We start from the raw sequence: 14,447 nt of genomic DNA, 5'->3' as shown, positions 1-14,447 counted from the left end.
CGGGGACGAGCAGCTCTCTCCGACATGGAGACAGCTAGCCGGGGGTGGGGAGGTTTCAGGCGAAGGGCCCGAGGAAGCCCGCGGGACGGGCGCCTCGGCTGCCTCATACGGGCCCACCGGCCCTGCAGTGCATGCTGGGGGTTGTAGTTTGGTGAGGGAGCTCTGCTGATGGGTTGCACTGTGCAGTGGCGTGGGAGGCCAGTCCTGTTGCGCAGTGACTGGAAAACACTGAGCGGCTACATCATCCTTGCTGTCACCGCAATTCGTTCTGCCACTACTTCGGCTAAATGTTCACTCTTAGCCCTAGATAGATAGGTGAGCAGAGTGCTGCCTGCCCTCGAATGGAAAAACACTATTATTGGGGAGATTAAGTGGCCAGGGTCACGTGCTTTCAGAAGAGGAAACTGGGCTGTGTGATACCAAAATACACTCACTGCTTCTAGGGGCTGAGCCAGTCTAAGTTCATTAGGCTGCCCTGGGTTCTCACAGTAGGTTAAGCATAGATATTGTGCAAAGACCAAGTCATATATTGAAAAAGTAGATTTTTATCTCTGCCCTTGGGTAATTTATGATCTGGTGTGGAAGACAGACCCGTGTAGCGTGTCTTATCTGCCGTTAAGTGAACTATCAACAATCATGAAGTATTTCCTGGCCTTCCATAGGTATTTGTTTCTATGTATACTGCTGACATGGTTTGCACAAAGAGCCTGCTCTCAGAAGTTTGCGTGAGAGTTCAGTATTTATACGTGGAAAGATATATATGGGCTCCGGGTGTAACCGCGGGGTACAACGCTTCTCTAGTATAAGAAAAGCCCTACATTCCATTTTCCAAGGTGTTTAGGGGAGTGGGTAATGTTTGGGTTATTTTTATCTTTGAGGCCGTGGGTTTTGCTTGCTTGAATTCATTGATCATTGAATTTAATAAAATGTAATATGTGTTGTGCAGAGATGACAAAGTCTGAGGTTGTTAGTGGTGGTGCAAAGTTTTGATAGGCCAAAAGTAGTGTCACACGCTTTTAATCCCAGCACTCGGGAGGCAGAGGCAGGTGGATCACTGAGTTCAAGGACAGCCTGGTCTACAGAGCGAGTTCTAGGACAGCCAGGGCTACCCAGAGAAAATAAAATTAAAATTAAAACATGTATGAGTGCAAGTGTACCGCCTGTGGAGCCCAGAAGAGGAGGTTGGATCCCCTGGAGCTGGAGTTACAGGTGGCTGGGAGCTGCCTGTCTTGCATGTAAGAGTCATGTGATCCTAACAGCTGCACCATCTCTTCAGCCCCAAGCCTTCTATTTCTCCATCATAGAAACAAACAAGGAGAATCTGCTATGACCAAGAGCTGTGGAAACAGTGACCTTTGGAAGGTGGCATAATAGGTAAGTAGGAAATAGGTAGTTTGATGACCACAACCCAAATTAACAGCATGTGACTTGCTGTTGTACTGTAATGGCTCTGGGACACGTGATCCTTTAGGACGGGAATAGCTGCATAACTACAATACGTGTTTTCTTTAGATTACAATTAAACTTTTGTTTTATTCTACAGTTATCATCTAGAACTAAAAACATAATTAAAAAGAACCTTTATTTTCATTGACAGTAGAATATAAATTAAGTAAAATATTAATTCAGTTATTCACTGTATTATCAAAAGTTTTCCAATTTCCCCATAAACTCATTTTTAAGTATATATTTTAATGGTCAGAACAAGCCCACCAAAATTCTTAATTTACAAATATTAGACGTTAAAGGTTGTGGTCTTTCACACAAGATGACTATGTGTAGGTGCCTGCATGTGCATCTGTCTCTGCACCACATTTGCCCAGTGCCCATGGAGGTAGACGAGGGTGTTGGATCCTCTAGAACTGAGGCTCTAGATGGTTGTGAGCTGCCATGTAGGTCCTCTGGAACAGCAGCCAGTCCTAAGCCAGCCTGTCTCCCCATCCCCAATTGACATCATAATATTGTTAAGCTAATGTAAGAGAAAGATTATAAAATTAACTGTAATTACCAGTGTCAGACCTTAGGATAAATTTTCTAAATAAAGACATGTTAATTTTTCACTTTTGTGCTTTGGACTTTTTCTATACACACAGACAGAGTTCAAAAGCGTGGCTTTCTATAGGTGTCTATTGCTATTTTTCAGTTGTGGTTTACATTTTTTTTAAATTTTTTCTTTTTCTTCTTTTGTTCTGAGACAGGGATTCTCTGTATAACAGCCCTAGCTGTCCTGGAACTTGCTCTATAGACCAGGCTGTCTTCGAACTCACAGAGATCCGCCTGCCTCTGCCTCCCAAGTGCTGGGATTAAAGGCGTGCGCCACCACCGCCCGGCATGGTTTTACATTCTCAACTGATCCCTTCCTATCATGTAATCCCTCCCAGGATTCTTTTTTTAACCCTGTTCCCTGCTGCACCTGTGCTTCTCCATGACCGATTACTTCCTGCACAGCGGCTCCCTCTCTCTGCAGCCACACTCATTAATAGCAAAGACGCCGCCTGGGTTTGCTCCCCTCTGGTAATTGTCTAAACTACACTGATTTAGGACTTTTCCTTTGTAGCTGCCGTGAATTATGTGGAAACACTCTCAGATGCATGAACGCACAAGAAGATCCACAAAGATCAACAGTGGCGAGGGAAAGGCTTTCCTTATTGCCTAGGAGAAACAGCGGCACAAAACAGAGGCCTCCATGGGTCTGGGGGTCAGTAGCTGAAGCCAGCTTCTCGTAAGGCTTCGTGACCTCCTTACTGGGCTGAGAAACAATAGGAAATGACAGTTTATCTTTATTTTTATTATTGCCCTTCAAATCCACAAACTTCTTAGAGAAGAAAGCTCGCCTGTGGTCCGGACATGGAAAAGTATTTCATGACTGAAGACGTTCCTCTAAGTATCCCATCATTGGGGCCACAAAGGCCTGCTGTTGGGCCACGTCACTGGACTCCTGGGGTTCAGCTGAGGTTGCAAAGAAGCTCTTCAGGGAGAGGTTGGTTGGTTGGTTGATTGGGAGGAGCTACATCTAATCCGCACTGCCATGCAACGATTCTTCTAGGGCTTCCATTCTCGGAGGAATAGGTTTCCAAAGGAAAACAGGAGCTGCGCAGGTCATATAAGGGTCCTCTATCTTAGTCTGTGAAATCACTAGAAATGTTGGCAGGAGCAGGAACAAAGTAAGTCCATTCAAACTCAAGATATTTAGAGGAACCTGGCAGTGTTCTGGGATTTAACTGAATGAATGCCAAGCAGGCAAGACTCGAAGTTCTGCTCTTTGCACTCAAGCTTTTGGCCACTTTGAAGGACAATCATCATCTCTTCCAACCTTCTTTTGAGTCCAAACTACCAGCTACCAGTCCATAGGAAGGCCCAGCAGGTCACAGCTGACATCCCACAGCCGCCTGGCTATTGTCTCATTACGAGCTTGGCCAGAGACCCATGCCAACTGGCAATCACTGGAAGGGAAACAGATATGAACAGAAGGTTAAGAATGGAATTTGTGCTGGTTGATGGTGGCACATGTCTTTATTCCTAGCACTCAGGAGAGAGAGGCAAGTGGATCTCTGTGAGTTCTAGTCTACAGAGATAGTTACAGGACAGCCAGAGCTACACAAAGAAATCCTGTCTCAAAAAACCAAAAAAATAAAAAGGCTGATGCTGGGGATGGGACAGTTTGGCCATGGGCTATTAACAGCTGAAGCTGGAGATTGGGTATATATGGGATTAATATATCTACCTGTGCATATCAAAACTTCCTACAATAAAAGCTGAGGCAGAGGCAGGCAGATTTTCAGTTTTGGGTCAGTTTGGGCTATATAGCAAGCCTGTGTCTCAAAAATTAAATAAGTAAATAGATATTGTAGGAGGCTGCTAGTTTGTTTCTGGCCACCCAGACTCAAAACAATCACACAGAAACCATATCCTTTAAATCACTTCTTGGCCTATTAGCTCTAGCTTCTTTTTGGCTAGCTCTTATATCCTAAACTAACCCATCTCCATTAATCTGTGTATCGCCACGTGGCTGTGGTTTACCAGATAAAGTTCCAACCAGCATGTGGCATCTGTCTCTGGCGGGGGCTACATGGCTAATAGAAAAAAGGACTGGGGGATTATCTTAATTGGTAAAGTGCATCATGCCTTGCAAGCATGAGCATTCATGTTACACACGCCAAGAAAAATGTGGTGGTACATGCTTGTAATCCCAGGGCTGGGGGATTGAGACAGGTGTGTTCCTGGGTTTCACTGGCCAGTTAGTCTACCTTGGCATGTCTCAAGCTAAAGGGAAATCTTGTCGTTCTGTGTCCCAGACCCTACAAAAGGTGGATGGCGCCAGAAATTGTCCTCTGGTTTCTACATGTACAGATGTACCATCACAAACACTAACATGTATACAACACACTCAGAAAACAATAACAGGGCAGGGAATATAGCAATGACAGAGCACTTGCCTTAACATTGCAAGAGGCTCTGGGTTCCATATCCAGTACTGAGAAAACAATAAAACAAAGTAGAAGGGAATCTATTGATACTATTTCAATCTTGAAGATAATAGAAAAAAAACAGATTAAAAACAAAACAGAAGTTGAGGTCCAAAAAGGGAAGAAAACAGAATTGATGAGAGAGAGAGAGACAGAGAGAGAGAGAGAGAGAGAGAGAGAGAGAGAGAGAGAGAGAGAGAGAGAGTATTACTATAAAAGATGGTATAAAAATAAGATCAAGCCTCAAGCCTAGCAGGTACTACAAAAATGTGAATAGGTCAATTCTCCTATTAAAAGAAAACTCTTATCATCAAAGGGCAAAAGCTATTTTAAGAAATGTACTTAAAATTTTAAAAATTTACTATTATTTTTATGTTATATGTATGAGTGTTTATCTGCCTGTATGTCTGTGCACCATGTTCATGCCTAGTACCCCTGGTGGCCAGAAGAGGGTGTCAGAGTCTCTGGAACTAGAGTTATGGACAGTTGGGTGCTGAGAACAGAACCTAGGTCCTCTGGAATTGTAGCCTGTGCTAACACAGCCATGTCTCCAACTCTGGGAGATACACTTTATACAAAATCATATACTGTAGCAAACAAACCCAAGTTTTTCCCTTAAGCAGTAACAACTCATTTTCAAAGGCAGGTACGTACCTGAAGTGACTGCCACTTAGGCTCTCAAGGCCTTCTGTTAAGGCACAGTACAGGCTCGTCTGGGCTCCCTGTTGAGGGGTCTTGATGAAAAGGAAGAAAAGCTGCCACATCCATCTCATAAATGACGAGTACCGAACCAATTCAGAATTGACTGTGCCAGGGTGGACAGAATATGTCGTTACTCCAGAGTCTGGTGTAGGCAGGTGCCATTTCGAGAAGGAAGATAAGACTTGATTTTACCAACTAGCAAAGAGAGCAAGGCGTTCAAAGACACATATGACCCCCACAGACAAAATCCACACTTCTGGTGACATCACACACACACTTGCTCCCTCTGGCCACATCACACACACACTGCTCCCTCTGATGACATCACACGCATGCTGCTCCCTCTGGTGACATCACACACACGCTGCTCCCTCTGGTGACATCACACACACGCTGCTCCCTCTGGTGACATCACACACACGCTGCTCCCTCTGGTGACATCACACACACGCTGCTCCCTCTGGTGACATCACACACATCGCTCCCTTGATTTATGCCTGTTGTACAGATTTAGGAGCCAGGTCCAGAGAGGTTTTTCTCTGCTCTAGGACAGTAGAGCCGAGACCCAACATCAAAGCAGCTCTTCACACTGTTGGCCATCCTCATCCCATCCCTCCTCTTGGACTTCCGTGACCCTATGCCTCTCCCAATGTTCTTAAATCTTCAGGTGTTTTGACTTGGTTCTGGATGTCCTCAGTCGTCACTTTCTACCCAAACACCTAACCTCAGAATCCCATGACTCACTAAACCTAAACTCCTCTCTTACAATTTTATGATGCTCATACTTTTTTTTTTTGAGATAGGGTTTATTTGTGTAGCTCTGGATATCCTAGAATTCACTCTGTAGACCAGGCTAGTCTCAAGAGATTGGCCTGCCTCCTGAGTGATGGGATTTAAAGGCATGCACCACCATTGCCCAGCTGATGCTCACATTTTATAAAGAGATTTATTTCTATTTTATTTTGTGTATATGTATGTCTCTCTGTGTGTATGCCACGTGTGGGTGTATGAGGAAGTTGAGAAGATCCCCTGGAGCTGAAGTTATCAGCAGGGACTGAACTTGGATCCTCTGGAAGAGCAGCAAGTGCTCTTAACTGCTGTATGCTCGCATTTATTTAGAAATATGCACCCCAAACTGCTCCTTTGAGTTTGAATGGGGGTAAATTTGTATTCATTGCATATTTTCTCTTTTATTTTTAAAATTATTTTATTGTTATGAGTGTTTTGCCTGCATGTATGCACGCCACATGTGTGTCTGGTACTCAAGGAGGTCAGAAGAAAGTATCAGATCTCCTGGAACTAGAATTGTGGATGGCCGAGCCACCATGTGGCTGCTGAGAACTGATCCTGGGTCCTTTACAAGAGCAACAGAGGCTCTGAACTGCTAAGCCATCTCTCCAGCCCCTTGTTTGACCTCTGGCTGTCAGAGAGATGCCTCCTCCCCCGCCCGCCACTCCTAGTCCATGTTTTATACTAATGTCTGTTATTAAGTTACATTTCACTTATCATGAGGACTGAATGGATTGTGGCAGCAACCCATGAAGCAGTCCTCACTGTACCTGGGAGGAACTAAATCTTGGAAATCTCAGTAACTTGCTGCAGGTCACACAGCATTAAGCAGTGGGACCAAGTCTTCAGATTCAAAGTCAGAATTTCCCTGTCCCCCATCAGCCACCCCCGATAGTCAAGGTAGGCTACTTATAAAACCATACCCAGTTAGACTCATGGGAGCTGCTCCTGTGCAGGTGATGGACCCTGGGAAACAGCTCCCATCCTGTGACTTTTCACTACTTCCCACTGGCGCCTGCCTCCCAGACTGCTCCCTCGCAGACTCACCTTTCAGCCTCCTGGCCAGTTCCTGAGTGAAGAGAATGTTGGCCAGTTTGCTGTGGCAATACGCTAGACCTGCACTGTAGAACTTCTCGCCCTGCAGGTTATGGAAGTGGATCCTTCCCAGATGATGTGCCAGGGAGGACACATTGACAACCCTTGATGGGGCTGACTCCTTCAGTTTCCCTAGCAGCAAATGGGTCAAGAGGAAGTGACCTGTTGAGAGAAATCGGGGCTATCAGAGTTGTTCAGCACTCATGTCAGGTGAGCAGCATAGCGGCGAGGAGAGCTCAGCCATGGGAGGCGACTGCATTAGCAGCTGGGACAGGTGACGGAAGTCAGGAACAAGGCCACCACCGCAACAGAGCTCAGCCATGGGAGGCGACTGCATTAGCAGCTGGGACAGGTGACGGCAGTCAGGAAAGGCCACCACTGCAACTTTTCATCATAAATTAGAGAGCAAGTTCAGAGGGAGTTTAAGAAAACAGAAACAGCCAAGGACACAAGACACTCTATACAAGCACTCTGTACTAAGGATATGAGTCCTGTTTCATTTAAACAGAGCTGGGTGGGCCACTCTCGGAGAGCAGACAGTGGCACACACTCAGGAGGCTGAGGCAGAAGGATCGTGAGCTGGAGGGCAATCTGGGCTGCACAGCAAGACCAAAACAAATGAGCATGAAGAGCCCATGGCCTCTACCTGATGCTGGCCATAAAGATAAGCAACACATCCCTCAATCTAATCAAGCTGTTCAGATATACCCCCAACAGAAGCCAAATCTGAATTACAGATTTAAAGAATAGGGAGAGGACTTGGAGAGATGGCTCAGAGGTTAAGAGCACTTGCTGCTCTTCCAGAAGACCTGTGTCTGGTTTCCAGCACCAATATATGGAGCCTTACAACCCCCTTAACTCTAGCTCCAGGGGATCTGATACTTTCTTTCAGCTTCTGCAGACATGTACATACATGTAGCATACACCCCCACAGAAATACACGTAAGTGCGTATGTGTAAGTATGTATGTATGTATGTACGTATGTATGAATATATAGTAAATAGAACTTGAAGCAGGCCTCAGGGTTGGTTAGCCCTCAGCTTTCAGGCATGCGTGGTTGATTACAGCCCTAAGCTCCAAAGGTTCCAGAGAGAAGGTTCGATCTGACCCCGAATTTTCTGAGAGAGTTTTAGGTTCCCTCTGCCTTTGGATTGAAGACAGACTTCTCACCCAAGTGGTTGACTCCGATGTGCATCTCAAAGCCGTCTGCCGTCTTCGAGTAGGGGCACATCATCACCCCTGCATTGTTGATGAGAATGTGGAGGTGCTTTTCCTCTGCAGGAAGAGAAGACAGCCATGGCTTTCACATCTCAGAAATCATGCTCACAACCCAGGCCTAGACATGCACGGAACGGGAATGAAAGCAGGGAGGCAAAACCCCACTCTGCCCCATATCCCCTCCCGTTACTTTGTATTGGTTTTATTGTAAGACTCCTTTTATACTTTGTTATTGGTTTGTTGTTGTTGTTGTTGTAAGACTAGGGCTGATCTCACACACTTTAACACGGCCAAATTCTATTTTTTGTTGTTGTTGTTGTAAGACTAGGGCTGATCTCACACACTTTAACACGGCCAAATTCTATTTTCCACCACAGAATAGTATGTCTAGCCTCTCCAAAAGCTCCTTACTTGTTGTCTTGGGAAAATGTTCTGCCCACCAGAAAGACTTCCAAGCTGAGTAGAAAGACACATGCCCATAAAAAAAGGATGCTCCATAAGCACCCATAGGTCTAGGATTTGGGCCCCCAAAGAAACCTGCCACCTCGCTCTTGTAGTTCATTTCCTTATGTGGATTGTAATTCTTGACTGTAAACTCCTACGGGTGAAAGTTAGTTCCCATAAGAAGTCTAGATCCCTGGGTGATGAGGGTCGGGCATACCTGAACAGTACTCTTGAGTCTGCCTTGGTGAAATACCACAGCTTTCTAAAAAATGTTATTGCATTTATTTATTTGAGTGAGAGAGAGAGAATACATGACATGACACGGAGTTTGTGTGCAGGTCAGAGGACAACTTGTGGGAGTTAGTTCTCTCCTTCCACCACGGGGGTCCTAAAGATTGAACTCTGGTCAGCAGGCTTGGCAGCAAGTACCTTTACCTGCTGAGCCATTTTGCTGACCCCACAGATTTCTAAGTTAAGATGCTACAAGTAGAATGACTTCATGATATCAGCTTGGATTCTATTTTCTTGCAGATCATCACCCTTCCTTCATCTATCCAGATGCTAAGCGTGTGTTTGAATGAAATGTCCCCCATAGATCTCGAACATTTAAATACTCAGTACCTAGCTGGTAGCTTTCTGGAGAGAATTAGGTAGTGTGGCCTTGCTGGAAGAATATGTCACTGGGGACAAGTTTTAGGTTTCAAAAGACTTGTGTCATTCCCAGGACACTTTCCAGGTCCTGCTTGCAGTTCAAGACGTGAGCTCAGAGCTGTTCCTGCTGCAATGCCTTTGCTCTCCCATCATGGCCGCTAGCCTTCTGGAACTCTAAACCCAATTAACTGCTTTCTTTTATAAGTTGACATGGTCATGGTGTATTATCACAGCAAGAGAAAAATATCCAATATACCAAGAAAGGGTAAGCTGCTTTATTATGGCCCTGGGGTGGTGGTTAGGGTCTTGTTTTTCTTTTTAGTACTTATGCCATAGACCAAATGGCTCTCTATGAATCATTTCTACAGCTCCAGCTCTCAAAGGCCTGAGGCTGCCTCACTTCCCTATCCCAGCATGGATGTTTATGTCAGACCCTAACAAGCCCAGCCCATACTGAGTCCTGATGTTCCTGCTACATTTTTTACTTTAGCTCTTGCTCACTGTTATGGCTTTGGGGCTCTGTGGTGGTTTGAAAGAGAACAGCCCCCATAGGCTCATATATTTGAATACTTGATCTCTAAATTGGTGGAATTCTTCGGGAAAGATTAGGAGGTGTGGTCTTGTTGTAGAAGGTGTGTTATTGGGGGTCGGCTTGGAGATTTCAAAGTCCATACCATTCTCAATTAACTATTTTTACAGTTCAGGCTATAATCTCTCAGCTACTGCTCCAGCACCACACCGGCCTACCTGTTGCCTTGCTCCTCGCTATAATGGTTATAGACTGTAGCCTTCTGGAACTGTGAAACCCAAATTAAACACTTTCTTTTATAAGTTGCTTTGGACATGGTGTCTCACCATGGCAACAGAAAAGTAACTAAGACAGGTTCTTTCTCTGTTTCTGCATCCAGAAGATGTCCCCTTGATCATAATGTATTGACCTAGTGACGTAAAGAAAATTAGGTGCCAATGGTCATAATACAGTCTTTGTCTCCACTTACCAGCCAAGAACTCTTTGGCAAAGGCTCGAATAGACTTGGTATCAGCTAGGTCCAGTTTCCGTACTAAGACCTGATTGTTCCCTGTGGTGGCCTGGATCTCGCTGGCCACCCGTTCCCCCTTTTGTACATCCCGGCAAGCTAAATACACACGGGCTCCTGTCAAGCAAATGAAGGGAAAACTGTTGGCTCGATTTTCAAGTGGTTTGAGAAACTGAACACAGATGCTGAATGTTCCTGATATTTTACAGAACAGGAATTTTTATCCCTTACTTCACAACAGTGGTATCTGAAGCAAATGAGCAAAGAAAAAATAGAGATGGTACTTGCTATTTTTTAAGTTTTTTAAGTGCCAATTATATGTAGAGCATCATGCTAGATTCAGACCATCATAGGAAATTAACGAGGTGCTTGGAGTGCTCTTACATCCCAAATCTGGGAAGAAATAATGAGCATGATCATCACTGTGAGGGGCAAAACATCGGCAGGGGCGAGTGGGGAGCAGGTGCACTTGCCTCTTTGGGCCAAGTCTCTAGCAGTCTCCTTCCCAATGCCTGTGTTAGCACCAGTGACTATGGCCACCTTCCCGGAAAGCTGGACATTAGATGTACACACTCCACTGGACAGCATTTTCCTAAGGACACAGAAAAACATATCAGTTCTTCATTATCCTTTCCTGCCGAGGGTTCCTGCAACTTCATCTGCCTGCCAATCCCAAGGCTGAGTTTGCTTTTATTTCTTCAATGCAATTCTTTTATAAGCTTAAGTTGAAAAGTGACAAGACCAGCAAGATGCCTTAGCAGGTAAGCACGCCTGCCTCCAAGCCTGTTGACATCAGTCCAGTCTCCAGGGCCTATGTGATGGAAAGTGAGAATTAACTCCTGAAAGTTGTCCTCTAACTTCCACATGCACACCATGGTACACACATGTGGACCCGCCCCAACATACAATAAATGTCTATATACACACAATAAATAAATGTTAAAAATGAAAAATAAAGAAGACAGCCATCTACTCATAAGCCAGATACAATCTTACCATTTAGGAGATAGAAGAATTGAGTTTAAGGCCAGCCTGGACTGCTAAGCAACTGTCTCAAAAAGGGAAACAAACAAAAATTTTACGCTCTTGTTTAAAGACAAAAAGTGATAGCATTTTAAAGACAAAAGTTAGATCTTGCTGGGCAAGGAAAGGCACACCTTTGATCCCAGCACTTGGGAGACAGAGGGATCTCTATGAGTTCAAGGCCAGCCTGATCTACAAAGTGAGTTCCAGGACAGCTAGGGTGATTTAGAGAGCTGCTGCCTCTAAAAACTAAAACAAAGTTCTCTCTGCTCCCTAAAGCACAAGACCTGGGTGAGTGACTGATTGGTCAGGCCCCTGACTTCGGTTTCAGTTGCCCATCCTGCATTTTTGGCTTAGGAAATCACAAGACTCAACCAAGCAGAAGAAACGCGGTCTTTGCATGCCAATCTGTGACAAATGGCATTTTATAATCTTGAGAATGGCTAATCCAATTCAAAGAGTAGAAATAATAAGCTTATGAATCTAGGTCAACAATACGAAAAAGATAACACATTCACACATTTAAGAATGGGAAAGGGGCTGGAGAGATGGCTTAGTGTTTAAGAGCACTGACTGCCCTTCCAGAGGACCGGGTTCAATTCCCAGCACAGACATGGTGGCTCACAGCTGTAGCTTACTGTCATCTGGAACTCCAGTTCCAGGGGACCTGAAATCCTCATTCAGGCATACTTGCAGGCAAAACACCAATGCACAAAAAAATAAATAAATAAATTATACTTATAAAGGCCGAGGTATAGTGGTGCATGCCTTTTAAAGAATGGGACAAGGGTTAGGGATTTAGCTTGGGGTAGAAGTATGTACCTAGCATGTGCAAAGCCACATGTTTGATTACTAAGGTCCCACATTAATAACAGAATGACAACAGAACAGAGCGAGGCAGACAAGGGCGAGGGTCTGTAGCTTGTTTGTCTAAACGGAGTTCTTGTTCCTATGCTCTGCAGCCTTTCCAACTGGATGAAGCACAAACTCAACCCTCGGAATTTTCTTTTCTCTACAATCTTGGGACTAAAAGCACCTGTTGACTTAAGAGGTGTGTTTTGAAAGAGCATCTCGACCTTTTCCATTGAACTTGTTTCCATTGACTTGCAAGCAGTTCAGTTCCATCAAACTGAAGCTATTGCTTAAGGCAAACTAACTCCTGGTACCAGCTGAACCTCTATGCTCAGGGATCAGGGCTCTGTCTCTCACAGCCTTTCAGACTGAGCTTCAACACTGACAAGTCCTGGGGATCTGAACTTGCTTCTTTCTCCGTTATCAGCAAAAACAAAAGAGACAGTCAACTATGAAAGCCCAGCTCTAGTCCCACTCCCCCACAAGCTCCAGCGGGGATAATAAAGTCCTTAGAGTGGACTGTTCTCAGAAACATCTCGCTGGATGGAGTTCCGGTTCAAGATTCTCTGTGGATATGAAGATCAGGTGGGAGAAAGAAACCCATGATTTCGTCAAAGTCCAAGACCCACGTGTGCCTACTACATGTGGGAGCAGGGAGTATTAGAGAGAAGGAAAACTACAAATGGAAGAAGGCCACCAGGGAGAGAAAGAGATGTAGAAACAGGGGAAGGCCGGTCCGAAGAAATCATTTACTATGATAAGAAGTAACAGGAGGATTGGACACAGCCTCAGGTCCAATAGGAACTACAGCCAAGTTGCCAGAAAGAAGAGGGCATTTATTACTGGTCTACCGTCACTCCTGGTGACTTACTCAGAACCAATCAGTTGTCTGCCCCTAGTGTAGCCGGCCGCTCATTTCTCTGGCGGTATGTGGCCAGTTTTGAGCTGATCTGACACCTGGCCAAGAGACCATGTGTCTTTTTTCATTCCGTCCTTCCTCTCCCGGTTCTTAGGAGTCTAATTCATGCAAACACACACACCCCTGCTCCGACGGCAAAAGAAATCAATCTCCCCCTTTCAATTCTCTCCTTTAACACCTTCACGGAGGAGGGAATAACAGCAAAGAGAGCATGCAGTGGGGCTACGGATAAAACTCCCAGCGGGTTCAGAGAGCAAAAAGTGCAAGTGCTCTGTGCTACCTCAAGGACTGAAAGCAAGTAGACAGCCAAAGCCTGGCTCTAAGCGTGGGAAAGGAGGAAGCAGCGTTGAGGGCTGCACCCCACGTTAGGGTCTGAAGCCCGCCGTGCTCTCGGGCTTCCCCCAGCCAGAGGCGGGTGGTGCTAGAAGAAAGGTAGGCCAGAAGGAGCAAAGCAGGATGCTGGGGGGACTAGGAGCCCTCTCACGACCACTTGGAGTCTGGCGTCTCGCCATACCCACACCAGGGCACCAGGATCTCGCCTGCAGTCCACTGAACTCCAGAGCTCGGCTATCGAAAGGACTCCTTGGGGAATTTTCCTAGTCCTTTTTGGGGACTACCCCTTTTTGGGGGTAGGGGAGTTAGGGTCGGGAGGGAGGGAGGATAAGTTTCAGTGGGGATTCTTGTCCTCTCAGAAAGACCTGGCAAGAAAAAGCAATACATTCGCACAGACCTGATTTTTGGCGTGGCCAGGTAGAGGATGTAGGGAAGACAGAGGAGCAGCAGGAAGACAACCATCTCAGCAGCGCCGTAGCACAGTGGAGGTTGACGCTCCTAAGCGGCTGACCAACTATGGCTTCTCTTTCCTAGACACACCCCGAATCAATAGCAACCGACTGAGAGCAAAGCTCCCTGGGAAATGTAGTCCAGGATTGGGTGGCCGCCTGGCGGTTTACTTTCAGGAAGATGCTTCCTAGGTCTGTGAGAAGTTGAATACCACAATACAGGAGAGGCAGTATCCAATGGCCTAGACCCTGTAGGGTCATTGAACCAGCCCTTCTGCCGCCCTCTGCCCACTAATGATTCTTTAGAAATCGCTCCAGTTTGCTTTCTCTTGGAGCCCAAGTCGAGTGCTTTGTTCGATTTTCCCCAATCATTATTAGGAAATTACCACATTTTGTCTGCAAGATAGCGTCTGGTAAGTATTCTGAGGCCGATTTTCACCGGAGAGGAGCCATTATCTGACAGTTGGT

General features: G+C 45.6%; 1 protein-coding gene across 2 annotated transcripts; it reads right to left on the bottom strand.

The window, feature by feature from the left end:
* Nucleotides 1-2,767: 2,767 nt before the first annotated feature.
* On the bottom strand, nucleotides 2,768-14,080 carry Rdh11 (retinol dehydrogenase 11). 2 transcript variants are annotated; one of them, XM_038337615.2, is made up of 7 exons: nucleotides 13,928-14,080; nucleotides 10,877-10,995; nucleotides 10,365-10,520; nucleotides 8,224-8,328; nucleotides 7,005-7,214; nucleotides 5,121-5,310; nucleotides 2,768-3,443 (listed from the first exon to the last, which is right to left on the bottom strand). In XM_038337615.2, the coding sequence occupies exons 1-7, from the start codon at nucleotides 13,990-13,992 to the stop codon at nucleotides 3,338-3,340; spliced, it is 951 nt and encodes a 316-aa protein (XP_038193543.1). In that variant the 5' UTR covers nucleotides 13,993-14,080; the 3' UTR covers nucleotides 2,768-3,337. The 2 variants fall into 2 exon arrangements, with proteins under 2 accessions (XP_038193543.1, XP_038193544.1); XM_038337616.2 differs by having other exon boundaries at nucleotides 5,121-5,271.
* Nucleotides 14,081-14,447: the final 367 nt, after the last annotated feature.

This window comes from Arvicola amphibius, chromosome 7 (assembly GCF_903992535.2).
Source record: "Arvicola amphibius chromosome 7, mArvAmp1.2, whole genome shotgun sequence".
Lineage (NCBI taxonomy): Eukaryota > Metazoa > Chordata > Mammalia > Rodentia > Cricetidae > Arvicola > Arvicola amphibius.
The sequence above is the reverse complement of the archived record's forward strand: the minus strand, read 5'-3'. Positions and strand labels throughout refer to the sequence as shown.

Coding starts and splice junctions, on each gene's coding strand:
- Rdh11 (XM_038337615.2), bottom strand. CDS start 13,992: ATGGTTGTCTTCCTGCTGCTCCTCTGTCTTCCCTACATCCTCTACCTG. Junction 8,329..10,364: donor TGCCAAAGAGTTCTTGGCTG/GTAAGTGGAGAC, acceptor CTCTTCCTGCAG/AGGAAAAGCACCTCCACATT. Junction 5,311..7,004: donor ACTGGCCAGGAGGCTGAAAG/GTGAGTCTGCGA, acceptor TGCCTACACCAG/ACTCTGGAGTAACGACATAT.